The sequence below is a fragment of the Rhinopithecus roxellana genome, chromosome 12 (genome assembly GCF_007565055.1).
Source record: "Rhinopithecus roxellana isolate Shanxi Qingling chromosome 12, ASM756505v1, whole genome shotgun sequence".
NCBI lineage: Eukaryota > Metazoa > Chordata > Mammalia > Primates > Cercopithecidae > Rhinopithecus > Rhinopithecus roxellana.
Window position 1 is genome coordinate 3,151,672 of NC_044560.1, and position 18,722 is coordinate 3,170,393.

An 18,722-nucleotide genomic window follows, 5' to 3' on the forward strand; every position below is an offset into this window, starting at 1 on the left:
AAGGAAGAACTTCCTGGCAGAGAGGTTGGTTAGACACTTGACAGGGCTTTGGGATTCCCAGTCTGGAGTTAAGAGGGTTCCATCCACTCATTCCTCTTTGGAAATATCAAATAGAGATAGCTAGGGCAAAGAGATGGGCCTTGAATTTCCAACCATGGAACTGCCCTGGCAACCAGTGACAGTTCTGTGGGCCTTTTAGCTTTGTCCTGACCCTCTGTGTTCTCCATGGCTGATGTCCTAGGACCATCTAACAGCTGTCCCCTAGCCATAGTCATGCTGGGCTTTCTTCCTGAGGTCAGTACTCCTTAGGGTTCTAGCCCCACAGAGCCAGCACGGTCCCGAGTCACCACTTAATGTGAGGCACACACAGCATGTGGGTTGTCTGGTCTCAAGTACGAAGCTGCTGGCAGATCTGTCCTTTTAATTTTTTAAGTGTTTTGTATTTTTGGAGTCTCACTCTGTTGCCCAGACTGGAGTGCAATGGTGTGATCTTGGCTCACCGCAACCTCCACCTCCCGGGTTCAAGTGATTCTCCTGCCTCAGTCTCCTGAGTAGCTGGGATTACAGGCATCTGCCACCATGCCTGGCTAATTTTTGTATTTTTAGTAGAGATGGAGTTTCACCATGTTGGTCAGGCTGGTCTTGAACTCCTGACCTCAAGTGATCTGCCTACCTGGGCCTCCCAGAGTGCTGAGATTTCAGGCATGAGCCCTCGTGCCCGGCCTTAATTTTTGTATTTTTGGTAGAGACAGGGTTTTGCCATGTTGGCCAGGATGATCTTGAACTCCTGACCTCAACTGGTCTGCCCACTTCGGCTTCCCAAAGTGCTGGGATTACAGGCATGAGCCACTGTGCCCAGCCATATCTGCCTTTCAGCTAGCCTGCTTTGATCTCCCAGTTCCCCTGCCCTCTCTGCTCCCTCCCCACAAGGTTTCCATGCCCACCACCACTTGGATAGGGAGAGAACAAGCGTATTTAGTTTCTTCTAGATCTGCCTGCTTTCCTTGGTGCCTGACCCCTGACCCCCACTGATTTTCCCAGCGCAGTAAACATCTCTGGCATTTTACGGGCGTGATCCAGGCCAGTGAGGAATTTGGCCAGGAAAGTCTTTTGTCATTTGCAACCTGGTTGGCCCTGGAACAGAGGGTTGGCCAGGAGTGAGATGCCAAGTGGGAGGATTTAAATGGTTTTCCTGAAGTGAGCCCTGAAGCCAGATCTGGTTGGACAGATGTTCTGGGTGGGGATTGAGAGTCTGGCCTGTTAGGGGCAGTTAGCTTCAGACAGCACCTCAATTTCAGGGGAGCCTCAACTTCCCATTGGGCTCTGCTGCAAAAATGTGGGGTGGGGTCCAGGGATGGTTTTGTGGTCCTGGAAATCACTAAACAGTATGCAAAGTGGGTAAATGTGGGCAGTATGTGTGGGGTTTTTTTTGAGTCCATGCTCGCATCAGAACCCCTGGAGTGGAAGCTCTCCAGAAAACTGTAAAGTGCCTGTCCAGGACTGGATGAGCAGGACCATAGGGACATAAAGGCCAGCATGATTCTTTTCCCCAAACACTTCCTATCCCAGGATATCAGCCACCAGACCACAGGGATCAACCTGCCCAACTTATTCCTGCAAGCAAGTATGTGCTTAAGTTGTATTTTGTTTTGTTTTTAAACATGATACATCTTTGTCCAGGGAAGGCAGAGAACAGTCAAACTATTTCAGCCACAGAGAAAGGGACTACCAGGGTGTGAGCCTCTCTTGCCAAAAGCCTTGGAGAATCTGGAAGAAATTCTTGGTTGTGGAGTCGCAAGAACGTGGGCCTTGGAGTGGACAGCCTTGGCCCAGGTTCAGGTCCTTGCTCTGTCATGTACTTCCCAGGACCTCTCAGTGGGGTCCCTGGGCCAGCAGCATCACATTCCCTGGGAGCTTGTTAGAGCACAGAGCCCAGTGAGTCGGATGTGCTTTTTTTTTTTTGAGATGGAGTTTCACTCTTGTCCCCCAGGCTGGAGTGCAGTGGCAAGATTTCGGCTCACTGCAACCTCTGCCTCCCAAGTTCAAGCGATTCTGGTGCCTCAGCCTCCGAGTAGCTGGGATGATAGGCCTGTGCCACCACGCCTGGCCTAACTTTTGTATTTTAAATAGACACAGAGTTTCCCCATGTTGGCCTGGCTGGTCTCGAACTCCCGACCTCAGGTGATTCACCCGCTTTGGCCTCCCAAAGTGCTGAGATTACAAGCGTGAGCCGCCGCTCCCAGCCAGATGTACATTTTTAACTGGACCTGCAGGTGACTCTTAGCATGTTCAGGTTTGAGGAGCATTGACCCTGGGCAAGTCAGGTTAAATAACTCCAGCGTGCCTCAGGGTCCTCAACCTGTCGCATGGTGATAATACCTACTTGAAAAGGTCGTTGTGATAATTCAGTGAGATAATGTATTCCACCGCTTAGCACAGTGCCTGGTATCCATATTCATCTCCTGCCGGTGGACTTTCTTTAGGGAAGTTTAAATTTCTTTTCTACTCTCAAAAACGCCTCTTGGTTTTGAACTTGAAGCTGTTGCAGTGCTGGAGTCGGACAGTAGAGGGCACTCTCGGCATTGCCATCGCGGAGAGCAAGACACGCGGGATGGAGGCTGCGTGGGACAGGGCTGTGGGTGTGCAGGTGCTGCGGCTGCGGACCGGCTCCTGGGCACCCACCCAGCTCATTCATCGAGCGGCTCCCCTCCTGGGGTCGAGTGTACTGGGCCTGAGCCTGCAGCCTCAGCCATCTGTTCCCCGACTTGATCTCCCACTGCTGGTTATAAACAAATCGCCCGGCTTGTGCAAACCTCCCGGGCTCAGTCCCCAGTCCCGCGGGGCCGCTAGACGTTGATGAAGGATCCCTGGTCGCCGTTGGCCGTCTCGGGCTCCACGCAGCGCCCTTTCCTCCGTGTAACCCTGCGGTTCCGGTGGAATTTGGCATAGCAACGCAGCCCTGGGCGAGGGGAGGTAAGGGGGTCAGAGGCGCCAAGGGCCGGTGCCCTCCCCTTCTTTCCCCTGCACGCTCGGGCCCGGCCAGCTCTCTCCCGCCTTCTTTATTCTGCCCCGCAACCTCACGGCAGCCCCAATGAGCTTAAAAGACACGAATCCGGGCGGGGCGCGGTGGCTCACGCCTGTAATCCCAGCACTTTGGAGGCCGAGGCGGGTGGATCACGAGGTCAGGGGGCCGAGACCATCCTGGCAAACATGGTGAAACCCCGTCTCTACTAAAAATACAAAAAAATTAGCTGGGCGTGGTGGCGGGTGCCTGTAGTCCCAGCTACTTGGGAGGCTGAGGCAGGAGAATGGCGTGAACCTGGGAGGCGGAGCTTGCAGTGAGCCGAGATTGCGCCACTCCAGCCTGGGCAACACAGCAAGACTCCTTCTCAAAAAAAAAAAAAAAAAAAAAAAAAAAGACACAAATCCGGGGGAGGAGGGAATGAACACGGAAGGAGCACAGAGAAGATTCAGAGTGGTAAAAATATTCTGTGTAACACGTAATGGTGAGACATGGCATGCATTTGTCCAAACCCATAGAATGAACTGCACAGTGAACTATAACTTACACTATGACTTCAGTTTGTAATAATAATACATCATTATTGGTTAGTCAAGCAACAAATGTACCATGAGAGCCCGGGCACTGTGGCTCACGCCTACAATCCCAGCGCTTTGGAAGGCCGAGGCAAGCGGATCACTTGAAGTCAGGAGTTTGAGACCAGCCTGGCGAACATGGTGAAACCCCGTCTCTACTAAAAAAAATACAAAAACTACCCGGGCGTGGTGGTGGGTGCCTGTAATCTCAGCTATTTGGGAGGCTGAGGCAGGAGAATCACTTGGACCCGGGAGGCGGAGGTTGCAGTGAGCCAAGATCATGCCACTACACTCCAGCCAGGGCGACAGAACGAGACTCTATCTCAAAAAACAAACAAACAAATGTACCACATGATTGCAAAATGTTATTAATAAGAGAAACTGCATGCAGGGACAAAGAAGGTATATGAGAACCACATTCTGTGCAATTTTTTTAGAAAACTGCTCTAAAAATAAAGTCCACAGGGTACGGTGGCTCACACCCGTAATCCCAGCACTTTGAGAGGCTGAGGTGGGAAGACCGCTTGAGCCCAGTAGTTCCAGACCAGCCTAAGTGACATAGGGAGACCCTATCTCTACAAAAAATGTAAAAATTAGCCAGGCATTGTGGCATACACCTGTAGTCCCAACTACAGGAGGGGCTAACGTGGGAGGATCCCTTGAGCCCAGGAGTTCCAGATTGCAGCGAGCCTGTACTTCAGCCTCAGCAACAAAGTGAGACTCTGTCTCAAAAAAATTAAAAAAACACACACACAGATAAATTCAATTAAAAAGTCTATAATCTTGAAAACTGAAAAGGAAAAAGTTTGTTAATTTTTTTTAAGTGGCTCAAATTCTGCCCTTCCCTGTAAAACATCCTATGGCTCTCCATTGCTTTTTTTTTTTTTTTTTTTTTTTTGTTGAGATGAAGTTTTCTTTTTGTCACTCAGGCTGGAGTGCAGTGGCACCATCTTGGCTCATACAGCTTCTGCCTCCTGGGTTCAAGTGATTCTCCTGCCTCAGCCTCCCCAGTAGCTGGGATTACAGGCATGCACACCACACCCAGTTAATTTTGGTAATTTTTTAGTAGAGATGGGGTTTCACCATGTTGGCCAGGCTGGTCTTGAACTCCTGGTCTCAAGTGATCTGCCCGCCTTGGCCTCCCAAAGTGATGGGATTACAGGCATGAGCCACTGTGCCAGGCCTCCATTTCTTTTTTATTTTTTTCTGTATTTCTTTCTTTTTCTTTTCTTTCTTTTTTTTTTTTTTTTCTTTTTTTTTTTGAGACAGGGTCTTGCTCTGTCCCCTGGACTGGAGTGCAGTGGTAAGATCTCGGCTCACTGCAACCTCTGCCTCCTGGGCTCAAGTGATCCTCCCTGCTTCAGCCTCCCAAAAAGCTGGTACTACGGGTGTGTGCCACCACACCTGCTAATTTTTTGTTTTTTTTTTTGTATTTTTGGTAGAGACAGTGTCTCTCTACCTTGCCAAGGCTAGTCTCCAACTCCTGGGCTCAAGGATCCGCCTGCCTTGACCTCCCAAAATGCTGGGATTACAGGCATGAACCACCCCACCTGGCCTCCAATGCCCACTTCTGTCTACACTTTCTTTTTTTTTTTGAGACGGAGTCTCTCTCTGTCGCCCAGGCTGGGGTGCAGAGGCGCGATCCCAGCTCACTGCAACCTCCGCCTCCCAATTTCAAGAGATTCTCCTGCCTCAGCCTCCCAAGTAGCTGGAATTACAGGTGCGCGTCACCACACTGGGCTAAGTTTTGTATATTTAGGCCGGGCGCGGTGGCTCAAGCCTGTAATCCCAGCACTTTGGGAGGCCGAGACGGGCGGATCACAAGGTCAGGAGATCGAGACCATCCTGGCTAATACGGTGAAACCCCGTCTCTACTAAAGAATACAAAAAACCAGCCGGGCGACGAGGCGGGCGCCTGTAGTCCCAGCTACTTGGGAGGCGGAGGCAGGAGAATGGCGTGAACCTGGGAGGCGGAGCTTGCAGTGAGCTGAGATCCGGCCACCGCACTCCAGCCTGGGCGGCAGAGCCAGACTCCGTCTCAAAAAAAACAACAACAACAACAAAAAAGTTTTGTATATTTAGTAGAGACGGGGTTTTGCCATGTTGGTCAGGCTGGTCTCAAACTCCTGACCTCATGATCTGCCTGCCTCGGCCTCCCAAAGTGCTGGGATTACAGGCATGAACCACTCCCCAGCCTCCAATGCCCACTTCTGTCTACCCTTTCTAAAACAACTGCAGGACTCATTATCATATTATTACCTTTATAGCCCTTATTACTTACTTTTTTTTCTTTTTTCTTTTTGAGACAGAGTCTCACTCAGTCACCCAGGCTGGAGTGCAATGGCACGATCTCTGCTCACTGCAATCTCCACCTCCTGGGTTCAAGCAATTCTCATGCCTCAGCCTCCTGAGTAGCTGGAATTACAGGCAAGTGCCAGCATGCCTGTCTAATTTTTGTATTTTTAGTAGAGACAGGGTTTCACCATGTTGGCCAGGCTGGTCTTCAACTCCTGACCTCAAGTGATCCTCTTGCCTCGGCCTCCCAAAGTGCTAGGATTACAGGCATGAGCCACCATGCTTGGCCATAGCCCTTATTATTTTCTAAAGACATCCTTTGTGTGTATTTCATTGTTATCTGCTCATATCACTAGAATGTAATTCACAGGCACAGAACTTGCTGGTTCTTTTCACTACTGAACCCCCCAGTGTCCAGAACAATGTCTGATACACAGTAGGTGCTCCATAAATATTTAACTGATTAGATGAGTGAATAATCAGAACTACATAGCTTTATTGCCGAGGTGGGAGGATCCCTTGAGCTTGGGAGTTAAAGCTACAGTGAGCTGGGATTGCACCACTGCACTCCAGCCTGGGTGACAGAGCGAAACTCTGTCTCAAAAAAATAATTAAATTAAATGTAAAAGTCTACAATTTTGCCGGGCACGGTGGCTCAAGCCTGTAATCCCAGCACTTTGGGAGGCCGAGGCGGGTGGATCATGAGGTCAGGAGATCAAGACCATCCTGGCTAACATGGTGAAACCCCGTCTCTACTAAAAATACAAAAAACTAGCCGGGCAAGGTGGCGGGCGCCTGTAGTCCCAGCTACTCACAGGCTGAGGCCGGAGAATGGCGTGAACCCGGGAGGCAGAGCTTGCAGTGAGCCGAGATTGCGCCACTGCACTCCAGCCTGGGCGACACAGCGAGACTCCGTCTCAAAAAAAAAAAAAAAAAAAGTCTACAATTTTAAAAATTGGGAAGAAAAAGATTTATTAGCCGGGTGCGGTAGCTCAAGCCTTTAATCCCAGCACTTTGGGAGGCCGAGACGGGCAGATCACGAAGTCAGGAGATCGAGACCATCCTGGCTAACATGATGAAAACCTGTCTCTACTAAAAATACAGAAAATTAGCAGGGCGAGGTGGCGGGCACCTGTACTCCCAGCTACTTGGGAGGCTGAGGCAGGAGAATGGCGTGAACCCGGGAGGCGGAGCTTGCAGTGAGCTGAGATCCGGCCACTGCACTCCAGCCTGGGCGACAGAGAGAGACTCCGTCTCAAAAAAAAAAAAAAAAAAAAAAAGAAAAAGATTTATTACTATCATTTTCAAGACAGGGTTTTGCTCCATTATCCAGGCTGGAGTGCAGTGGCAGGATCATGGGAGATAATCTCTGAGGCTAATGTGAACAGAACAGGACACGTATCTCAGGTCTACAGAGGGGCTGAGCTCCAATTCCCCATCCAGGAGATGTGAATGCTGATTGGATATTGGATGGAACGGATTAATTATCATTCATGTTTGGCATTTTGTTTTTAAAAGAGTACTTGTCTTTCAGAGGTACACACTAAAATATTCACGGATGAAATACCTGTAAGCTCCTAGGAGTTGCTTAGAAATCATGTCGGAATAAGGAAAGCGTGTGAGAAATGACAGACAGAGATTGGCCACGAGTTGGCATGTACTGAAGCAGAGTGAAGAGAAATGGGCGTTCATTAGACTATTCTGACTACTTTAGTATATATTTGAAATTTTGCAGAATAAAAAATTGAAACTGGGCCGGGCGCGGTGGCTCAAGCCTGTAATCCCAGCACTTTGGGAGGCCGAGGCGGGCAGATCATGAGGTCAGGAGATTGAGACCATCCTGGCTAACACAGCGAAACTCCGTCTCTACCAAAAATACAAAAACAACAACAACAACAACAACAACAACAAAAAAAACAGCCGGGCGAGGTGGCGGGCGCCTGTAGTCCCAGCTACTCGGGAGGCTGAGGCAGGAGAATGGCGTAAACCCGGGAGGTGGAGCTTGCAGTGAGCCGAGATCGTGCCACTGCACTCCAGCCTGGGCGACAGAGCAAGACTCCATCTCAAAAAAAAAACAAAAACAAAAAAATTGAAACTGGCTAGGTGTGGTGACTCATGACTGTAATCCCAGAACTTTGGGAGGGCAAGGCAGGTGGATCACTTGAGGTCAGGAGTTTGAAACCAGCCTGGGGAACATGGCAAAACCCAGCCTCTAACAGAAATACAAAAATTATCTGGGCTGGTGGCATGGGCCTGTAGTCAGAGCTACCTGCGGGGCTGAGATGGGAGGATCACCTAAGCCTGGAAGGCAGAGGTTGCAGTGAGCCAAAATTGTACCGCTGCACTCCAGCCTGGGTGACAGAGTAAAACCCTATCTCAAAAACAAAACAAAACAAAAAAACGCTGAAACTACTTCCCCCACTTTCCTGGCTGTGTAAGTTTGGGCATCATTAAGCTTTCGGTGCCCCAGTTTGCTTATTTGTGTAGTGGGGATCATCATAGCCCCTTTCTACGGGTGGTCATGGGGATTTCAGTAGGAAAGTGCTCAGCACGGAGCCCAGCACACCTAGGCAAGATGGGGGCACAAAGAAGTCAAAGAGGCAGCTGGCCAAGTGCATTCTTCCCTGGGACATGCTGGGAAACCCACCCCCACCCCATTATCACACTTCAGTGCCTCCCCTGGGATAGAATTCTGGTGTGAAAGCGGCAGCCTTCTGAGGCTGGATCTAATTTAAAGAGATGTGCTCCTGTCTCCTCCCTTCTCCCTCCTCCAGATAGTGGGAGATTGCGCCAGCTTGTATTTCAAAAGTTGAGAAAAGCAAATCTGAGAAACGATGCCAAGAATAGGGACTAAATGAGTTCACAGATTGGGAAGGCACTGATAAAGCTGTTCTTGCTCACGTCTTCGGCTCCCGAGGGATTCTCCCACCTACTCCCCCGCCGCAGGTCCCTGATCCACCCTCTGCCGGGAAAGCTTGTCCCCCACTCAGTGCAGAACCAGCTTCAAGAAAGGGAGGCTTTGTGGTTCTCAGAGCATGGGGAGCTCCCTGCAAAGGAGTCTGGACCCACCTTCCACACACATGCAGTCATCGAAACATTTGTTGTTGAGGCCTCGGTTGTGGGGTGTGCAGAGATGCTCCCGCAGGTCGCAGCAAGTCCCTGCCAACACAGAGAGCGCGCGCAGTCAGCCGCCCCAAGCCGCCCCTCCCCACAGTCCTGCACTCCGTCCTACTGGACAAGAGATCCATCATCTCTGTGGCAGGCTGTGCCCTGGCGGGGTGGGCCATCTGGTGTGCAAGGCTCCTGGGTGGAACCCCAGACGGATGTCATGGCCGAGGCCCCCAAGGGTCGGCGGCAGAGACCCCAGCTGCCTCAGATAGGCAACTGACTGATCACGGGAAGAGTGAAGGTGGTGTGAGGTCTCCTCCCAGAGAGATCAGAACAGCTGGGGGCTGCCAGGTGTGGAGTCAGCTCAGTGCTGGGAGGGACCTCAGGATCCCCATCACCAACGTCCTCTTTTGACAGATGGGGAAACTGAAGCCCTGGGCACCTGCCACGGAGCCAGCTCCCAGAGCGACCGTCCAGTCGGCCCAAACATGGGCCTTTTCTTTGCGCCCAGGGTGAAAACAATGGTTTGGGAATGAAGCAGCCTGTCAAGGAGCTGGTGGTCTGCCTTATACGATGCTAATTGCTGGTTTAGTTGCTGTTCTGTGGAATATTCTGGTCATCGATCTAACAATCGTAGTGCCGTGGAGGTATGCCACTGGGATCTCTCCTGGGGAAAGCGCTTGCTGGCGGCCTCCAGCTGGTACAACTTCAGGGCCACCTCCGCCCATGGCAGGCTGTTCCCAGCAGCCCCTGCCAATGACTGGCATGGGGGTTCTGGGGCCCAGCCATTTCTCCTCAGCATGCGCCTTGTTTAACAGGCCACCTCTGCACTGGAATGCCTCCCAAAGTGCTGGGATTACAGCTTGGTGTCTGAAGCTTCCCCCATCCAATCCAGCTTCCTCCCCCCTCATCATTCACAAGTGTTTCCCACCCCTAGCCCACCCCCAAAAAATCTGTGGCACTTTTTGTTTTGTTTTGTTGAGACAGGGTCTTGCTTTGTCACTCAAGCTGGAGTACAGTGGTGCGATCACATCTCGCTGCAGCCTTGACCCTCGAGGCTGCCTTAGCCTCCCGAATAACTGGAACCACAGGCGCACACCACCAAGCCTGGTTGGTTATTTTTTTTTTTTTTTTTTTTTTGAGACGGAGTCTCGCTCTGTCGCCCAGGCTGGAGTGCAGTGGCCGGTTCTCAGCTCACTGCAAGCTCCGCCTCCCGGGTTCATGCCATTCTCCTGGCTCAGCCTCCCGAGTAGCTGGGACTACAGGCGCCCACCACCTCGCCCGGCTAGTTTTTTGTATTTTTAGTAGAGACGGGGTTTCACCGTGTTAGCCAGGATGGTCTCGATCTCCTGACCTCGTGATCCGCCCATCTCGGCCTCCCAAAGTGCTGGGATTACAGGCTTGAGCCACCGCGCCCAGCCTAATTTTTTTTTTTTTTTGAGACAGAGTCTTGCTCTGTCAGAGTGCAGTGGTGCAATCTCAGCTCACTGCAACCTCCGCCTCCCAGGTTCAAGCAATTCTTTGCCTCAGCCTCCTGAGTAGCTGGGCTTACAGGCGCCTGCCACCATGCCCGGCTACTTTTTGTATTTTTAGTAGAGACGGGCTGGTCTCTACATCTTGGCCAGGCTGGTCTTGAACTCCTGACCTTGTGATCCACCCGCCTCAGCCTCCCAAAGTGCTGGGATTACAGGCGTGAGCCACCGTGCCTGGCCAAGTCTGCTTAATTTTTTAAATTATTATTATTTTTGGAGATGGAGTCTTCCCGTGTTGCCCAGGCTGGTCCTGAACTCCTGGGCTTACACGATCCTCCCTCCTCGGCCTCCCATAGTGCTGGGATTACAGGTGTGAGCCACTGCGCCAGGCCTCACACTTCTAACTTACCTCAGTATCTGCTTCCTGGAGGGCCCGACGGACCCCCAAGTGTCCCCAGGGTTTAGGACATTAGTTACAACGTCCAGCTTCTTGTTTTTAGACTGTCTCCATGGGGACGGGCTGCCGAACAGTGAGGATGTCACCAAAAGCATCTCCAGAATGCCCGGCAGTGTTGTGATGGGCAAGGACAGCATTAAGCCCTGCCTGGCATCAGGAGGAAGAGGGCACGACAGGATCGTCCCGATTCAAGACACCGTGTGGCTGTGAAGAGGCTTTCCAGCCAGGCCAGGTTGGAGCCACTTCCTAACTGTGTGACCTTGGGCAAGACAGCCTCTCTGGGGCTCAGTCACCTGACTTGAAAACTGGGTTGTTGTGAGTAATGTATTTTTTTTTTTTTTTTTTTTTTTTGAGATGGAGTTTCCCTCTTGTCGCCCAGGCTAGAGTGCAGTGGCGTGATCCCAGCTCACTGCAACCTCCACCTTCCAGGTTCAAGCAATTGATTCTCCTGCCTCATCTTCCTGAGTGGCTGAGATTACAGGCATGTGCCACCATGCCTGGATCATTTTTGTATTTTTAGTAGAGATGGGGTTTCGCCATGTTGGCCAGGATGGTCTCAAACTCCTGACCTCAGGTGATCCACCTGCCTCGGCCTCCCAAAGTGTTGGGATTACAGGCGTGAGCCACCATGCCTGGCTGTGAGTAATGTATTAAATGAATGAATGTCTGACGGCAACTCTCAGGAAAGTGGCAGCTGTTGTTATTATTTATCATCCATGAAGGATCAAGGATCCTCAGGTCCTGCACACATGGGAACCCCACTCCCACCCAGGTTTCCTCCCAGCACCCAGCCTGGTGCCTTGAATGTGGGTGCTGGCTGCCGCCCGGAGAAAAAGGAGGGGGGCAGAAGAGGAAGGAGGACTGAGCCCAGGAGAGAGAGGGGAGGGGGCGGTGTGCGACCGGGTCATGCAGGCTGGTACCTGGCAGGCAGTCTTGGTGATGGTCGCACGGTTCCCCTTCGACTGGTGATGTTTCGTTACCATCACTGGAGAGTTTACCCCGGTGTTTCTCTGGGGACAAGAAGATCTGTCGTTAGAAGTAGGGCCCAGCAGAGCAGAGGTTAAGCACAGGGACTCAGGTGTTGGAGTGCCCATACCACCACCCTACAGCGCGGCTTGGACAAGGCACTATACACCTCTCTCTCTCCGCCTCAGTTTTCTCTTCTCTAAAATGGGATCAACAGTACTACGGACCTAACAGGCATTTTCCCCCAGGGTAACATGAGTGGAAATATGGAAGCGTGTGGCACGTGATAAGCATTTGACAGCATTCTCCATTCCAAGAGGCGTTTCCAGGTTAGGCTCCATGCTCTCTCCCCCTCTCCCTGCATACCACCTTTGGACATCTGAAGATCAGACAGGGCTCACTGGGGCCCCCACCTCAACAGATGGTGAGGGAAGGCAGGGCACCCAGGCATGGAAGGTGGTGGAGTAGGTGGGCATACCTTTCTTCTTTGCAGAGGGCCAACCATCAGGTTTTAAGTCTTCATAATCAGTCCAGTCAAACAAGGCCATGTCCAGCGTGGGCATCACCTCCCCATCAGGCCTGGGCTGTGCCTGTTGGAGACAGTGAAGAGGGAGGGATGTTGGAACCTTCGAATCCATGGAAGCAGGAGTGTGGAGTCCCAAGACCAAAGGGCAAAAAAGAGGCTTCTCAGAGGCTACCTCATCCTCTGCTGGGCAGCCTGGAGTCTCGGCCTGAGGACATAAAAGATGGCTGCCGCAGGCTCCTGTTCCAGTGGTCAGTAGGTTAATTTCCTCTCTTTGCAGCCATTACTCAAGAAGGACTGTGCAGACACACACAGGTGAGTTACCCACCAGGCCCTCTGAGGAGGGGCGGAGACCACCCGCAGGCTGGGAAGGCAATCTTGCTTGCCCAGGGTCTTTAAGCCCATGAGGAGGGAGTTGGGCTCCCTCTCCCATAAATAAAAGCCAAGCCACTCACTAGACTTTCCCATCTCTTCCTCTCTCAGCAGAGGTTACCAGCTCTCAGCGGCACCATTGAGGCCACAACCAGGGCTCAGTCCCACTCACAGCCCAGGTCAGTGGCCCCAGGAATGCAGAGGGCTAGAGGTCATGGCTGGATCTACACATGGGTCTGTGCGCACACTAGGACATGGGCAGGAACTGCACCTTCTAGGCTGGGCTGCAGGGGGCCTTGGATGATGACACGGATAACCATGCATTCCTGGGAAACAGTCCGCAGCTTTCATCACAGTCTCAAGGGCATGCAAGACCCCACAAAAAGATAAGAAAGATCTGCTGCTAAAAAAGCTTCATTTCTTTTGTATTTTTAGTAGAGATGGGGTTTCACCATGTTGGCCAGGCTGGTCTCGAACTCCTGACCTCAGGTGATCCACCTGCCTCGGTCTCCCAAAGTGCTGGGATTACAGGTGTGAGCCACCCACTGCACCTGGCCTATTTCTTTTTTATGTATTTTTTAATACATATATGTTATTGATCCTTTTAAATAATTTTATTTTGAAAACCTTTCAAAGCCACAGAAGAGGTGCAAGAATGATGCAGTCAGCTCCTATATACCTCTCTTCTAGAATCACCAGTGGGTAGTGTTTTTGCCACATTTGCTCGCTTACTTTCTCTCCACATATATATTTTTTTGCCTTGAGACAGGGTCTTACTCTGTTGCCCAGGCTGGAGTACAGTGGTGCAATCATGGTTCACCACAGCCCTGACCTCCTGGGTTCAAGTGATCCTCCCACCTCAGCCTCCCGAGTAGCTGGGACCACAGGCACATGCCTTCATGCCTGACTAACTTTTATTTTATTTTATTTTTTTTTTTTTTGAGGCGGAGTCTCGCTCTGTCGCCCGGACTGGAGTGCAGTGGCCGGATCTCAGCTCACTGCAAGCTCCGCCTCCCGGGTTTACGCCATTCTCCTGCCTCAGCCTCCCGAGTAGCTGGGACTACAGGCGCCTGCCACCTCGCCCGGCTAGTTTTTTTTGTATTTTTAGTAGAGACGGGGTTTCACCGTGTTAGCCAGGATGGTCTCGATCTCCTGACCTCGTGATCCGCCCGTCTCGGCCTCCCAAAGTGCTGGGATTACAGGCTTGAGCCACCGCGCCCGGCCCTGACTAACTTTTAAAAAAAGTTTTATAGACGCAAGGTCTCACTATATTGCCCAGGATAGTCTCAAACTCCTGGGCTCAAGTGACCCTCCTGCCTTCGTCTTCTAAAGTGTTGGAATTACAGGTGTGAGCCACCGTGCCCGGCCCACATATCTTTTTTAAAGATCTGATGCAGATGGGTCCAAGTGTTAGCTAATGCTTATTAATTCTGGGTCTTGACGACATGGTTTTAAAAATCACCCTTATTATGCTTCATGTTCCTCTGTATGCAGAAAGCTCCTACCCAGGCCTCGCTGCTCTCCATGCAGACACCAGCATGCTGAGCTGCCGCTTGTTTCCTTGGCTGTCCCCAGAGTGGGCCCCTGGGACCACTTTGCCCTGGACAGTGGCAGCCCCTTGTCAGGATGGAACACCCACTAGGGCTGGAGTTAGACTGCATAAGCAGCAGGAGATCTGGTTTCTTTTTTTTTTTTTTGTTTGAGACGGAGTCTGGCTCTGTCGCCCAGGCTGAAGTTCAGTGGCTGGATCTCAGCTCACTGCAAGCTCCGCCTCCCGGGTTTACGCCATTCTCCGCCTCAGCCTTCCTAGTAGCTGGGACTACAGGCGCCCGCCACCTCGCCCGGCTAGATTTTTGTATTTTTTTTTAGTAAAGACGGGGTTTCACTGTGTTAGCCAGGATGGTCTTGATCTCCTGACCTCGTGATCCGCCCATCTCGGCCTCCCAAAGTGCTGGGATTACAGGCCTGAGCCACCGCACCCGGCCGAGATCTGGTTTCAATCTAAGCTCTGTGGCCTCCTGCCCCCGTGCCTCAGTCTCCCTACATGTACTAACAGGGTTTTCCATGACATGGGCTCAAGGACCCTTCCAGATCCGAGGCTGTCTGGGGACCCCTTACCTGGGGCTGTAGGGAAGTGATAGGCAGGATCAGGGACTCTTCTGTGGCAGGTGCTGCCTCAAAGGTGGTGAGGAAGAACATGGTGGGGGCCAGGCTGGTGGAGGATTCCTCCATGGCTGCGTCCAGCGCCTGGGCTTCGGAGAGCTCTGCCTTCTTCATCAGGGAGCTGGGACCTCGGACCAAGGCTCGGCCTGAGACACAGGGTGGGGAGCACAGGGGCTGTGTCTGCTTGCCACCTCGTGGCGGTCTATAGTAGAACCCACGTTTTATGCTACAAACTAGGAGGTAGCAGGGACCATGTGACAAGCCCTTGGTTCAGCCCCTATCCCTGCTTCCTACTCTTCTTGGGGGGTAGGGGGAGGGGAACTTGGAGGAAAATGTCTTGGAAGAACTTGCAATGTCGCTGGGAAGACAGCGCAAGGATTCTCCCTGTAAAGCAACATTCCAGCAAGTGCAAGTCCAGGTTGGCTGGGCGCAGCCAGATGTGTAAGTGAAACAAATGGGAACTAGTAGGATTAACCATGGAAGGCTTCCTGGAGGAGGTGAAGTTTGAGTAGGGAGAAATGTCATGAGGCTGAGAATCATTGTAGTGGCATTTCAGGAAGCTGGGAGGTGGGAATCACTGCTTACCACACACAAGTGAGAGCATCTGTGTGGTGATAATTAGTCATCACCCCCCCTAATGGAGCACCTGCTGTGTGCTGGGTACCAGATGAGCTGCATCACAAGCATTATTTTATCTAACTGCTGCAAGAGCTCTGGGAAGTGGGTGCTCCTTCAGTCTTACCTACAGGGAAGGAAACTGAAGCACAGAGAGGTTAGGTGACTTGCCCAAGGATGCACAGCTCATGAGTAGTAGGGCCTGGATTCAATTCCAGCAGGGCTGGAGTGCAGGGGCTCAATCTTGGCTCACTACAACCTCCAGGGTTCAAGTGATTCTCCCACCTCAGCCTCCTGAGTAACTGGGATTACAGACATGTGCCACCACACCTGGCTTATTTTTGTATTTTTGGTAGAGATGGGGTTTCTCCATGTTTCCCAGGTGGCTCTCAAACTCCTGATCTCAAGTGATCCGCTTGCCTCAGCCTCCCAAAGTGCTGGGATTACAGGTGTGAGCCACCACGCCTGGCCCGGCCTAAGGTTTCACAGCCAGTCGTCAGCAGAACAGGGCCTACCCCACAAACCTTCTCCGTTCCCCGCCTCCTCCTCTCCATGTCAACTCTCTCAGGAGGCCCGGCTGCAGCCCTGGAGCTGGGGGAGCAGGAGCCCAGCAGGACAGGTCTGCACCCCACACGTGCCCTCTAGCTGTCCTCAAGGGTGCCAGCATCCTCCCCCGAAAGCTGACACAGGTGAGCCCAGGAGTGGGAGGCTGAAAGTCAAAGCCAGGGGACGCTGACTGGCCTCTGCCCACTTGGGGGGTTCTCAGGCCTCGCAGGGAAGCCAGCCTCAGCTGTTTGCATAAGAGGCGTTGAGGCTCCACTGCCTTCCTGCCAAAGAACCCCGCCACCACCACAGCGTTTGTGGCACTCAGCATGCCCCTAGAGGCAGTCTGGTCACACAGAGAGCTTAGAAGCTGAGTTCCCTGGCTTAGGGCCAGGCAAGGCTGGGAGGAGCCACCTGACTGGAGCTGCCAGGATATGTCTGCTCTGAGACTGAATGGGCACCGGGAGGGGGAAGCCTGGGCCAGCAGGGGGCTAGCTAGCTCCCGGGGGATGTGGAGGAAATGTTCAGGAAGGTGGGAAGGGCTAGGGGCGCACTGAGACAAACAGGGCAGAGGCAGGAGCAGAAGGCAAGTGATGCCTCTCCTGGAGGCACCTCCATCCAGGTCGGAGGACACTGATTTGGCCTCAGCAGGGGGCTGGGATTAACCAGAACAATGACTGCTCGTGGCCCTGCCAGCTGAGCCCCAAGTGCCCCACTAACCAAGTCTCTGCAACGACACTGAGGGTAGATGGGACCAGTCTCTTCGCTTTACAGAGGGGAAAACCGAGGCACAGAAAGAGAACTTGCCCAGGGCCACACCCTAGTAAGTGGTGGAGGCAGGACCTGATCTCAGGCAGACCTGGCTTCAGAGTCTAGGCTCTTAGCCCCTACCCGATGCTTCAGAGTCGAGTAAGGTATGTGCTTGGAGAGCACTGAACTGTTGCTCCATCTCTACTCAGAACTTACAGTAGGAGAAATTTAGGCAGAACTTCCTGATTCAGGAGGATGATCTGTTGATAAGACATTATATTGCAATACATCCCTCTCCTCTTCCCATGCCCCAACCCTAGGCCTCTCCCCCCCTCCACCCCTTACCAGGTCCCTCTGAGACCCCCTCTCTCCTCTGGATATTCTTCCAGGGACCTCACAGCCCTGATCCGTCCCTGCATCCTGTCCTGCTCCCGTCAGTCCATGGCAGGAATTCCCCCATCCCCGCCCCTCGCAGCTCTCCAGCTACCTCGGTGCAGCCTCAGCCTGTCCCTGCGTCTCTTGTGCTCCCTGCTGCGTTTCCTGGCCCTCTCCCAACCTGGAGGTCGGTTCTCCTTCTCGGGGTAGGGCACTGCCAACCCCAGAAGCAGGTCCTTGTCCTGCAGCAGGCCTGCAGGACTCTGCTCAGGCAGCGGCCCTTCCGCCTCTGGCAGCCTGGAGGCCTGCCTGGTGGCAGTGACCACAGCCCCATCCTGGGCGTGGCTGGGCAGGCCTGGGCCCCACTCCTTCTTGCCTGGGCCCCGCCGGTGGTGGTGGCTGGCCTGAGGTGTCCACAGCGCTGGGCCTGGGAGGTCAATGTGATTCTCAGGGAGGTTCCGAGCAGGGGTCCCAGGTGCAAGGGCGCCTGCCAGGCTCAGCTCCAAGGGCAACAGGAGGACGAGGAACAGCATGGGGGCGGTGTGGATGGCAGGTCCAGCCATTGGCTCCTCCCTGCAAGAAAAGCAACACCATGAATTTGCAGCCCCAGGCCCCTCCTCTGCTGCCTGCCACTCAGATGATTAAAGCCCAGTTTTTCTCGACAGCCACAGAGGGGGATTTAGACCCCGGAGACATTTGCCAATGCCTGGAGACATATTTTAGTTGTCAAAACTGGGGAGTGCTACTGGCATGTAGAGGTTGGAGCCCCGGGATGCTGCTAAACGCCCGACAATGCACAGGACGGCCCCCCGAATCCGAGATTCATCCGGCCCAGAAAAACAACAGTGCTGAGGCTGAGAACCCCCAGCTTAAATCATTTCAGCAGCATTCAAGTTCCAGATTAGTCCAGAATTCCTTTCTCTACACAAACCTCTGCCCCTTACCAAGTCCCCCAGAAGGGAACTGAGTCCCTCAGAGCTCAGAAATGTGCCTCTAGGCCCTGAGACTTGACTTGGAGCCTAATTCCATACACATGGAATAATAGCATTTGAGCGCACGCTGTAGGCAGGACCCATGTTAAGAGCTTTGTGTGAATTCATGTCACTTCGCCCTTTCAATACCTCTCTGAAATGGCTCCTGTTATTTTCCCCATTTTTCTGAAGTGGCAATTAAGGCTCAGAGAGGTTAAGTCACAACTGGTAAGTGGTACTATGTCATTTCTATCCCTGAGCCCTGAACCCCATGTGGTGGTCCCAGGATGGCCCAGCTCTGCCTTTTTCTTCTCCCACCATGAGCTCTGAGGCCCCAGAATGTTCTGACACTGTACCTTCCCCTGGCGGAGGGGCTTTGGGGACAGCTTTGCAGACTTGGCTCTGACCCCTGCAGGGTAGACTGAGCCAACCGGACCTAGCCTCAGGACAGCCCCCTCAGGGGACCCAGTGCCCTCCCTCCACACTGGAGGGAGAAGCTGCAGCTCAGGGGATGG

General features: G+C 52.7%; 1 protein-coding gene across 1 annotated transcript; it reads right to left on the reverse strand.

Annotated features, from left to right (window-relative positions):
* Nucleotides 1-2,113: 2,113 nt before the first annotated feature.
* DRAXIN (dorsal inhibitory axon guidance protein) lies at nt 2,114-17,799 on the reverse strand. The gene is made up of 6 exons (XM_010353502.2): nt 17,349-17,799; nt 14,909-15,099; nt 12,374-12,485; nt 11,850-11,939; nt 8,962-9,051; nt 2,114-2,959 (listed from the first exon to the last, which is right to left on the reverse strand). Exons 1-6 carry the CDS (start codon nt 17,797-17,799, stop codon nt 2,847-2,849), a joined length of 1,047 nt encoding a protein of 348 aa, XP_010351804.2. The 3' UTR covers nt 2,114-2,846.
* Between the last annotated feature and the right edge of the window lie 923 nt (nt 17,800-18,722).

Coding starts and splice junctions, on each gene's coding strand:
- DRAXIN (XM_010353502.2), bottom strand. CDS start 17,799: ATGGCTGGACCTGCCATCCACACCGCCCCCATGCTGTTCCTCGTCCTC. Junction 12,486..14,908: donor TCACTTCCCTACAGCCCCAG/GTAAGGGGTCCC, acceptor TGTCTCCAACAG/GCACAGCCCAGGCCTGATGG. Junction 11,940..12,373: donor GCCCTCTGCAAAGAAGAAAG/GTATGCCCACCT, acceptor TCTTGTCCCCAG/AGAAACACCGGGGTAAACTC.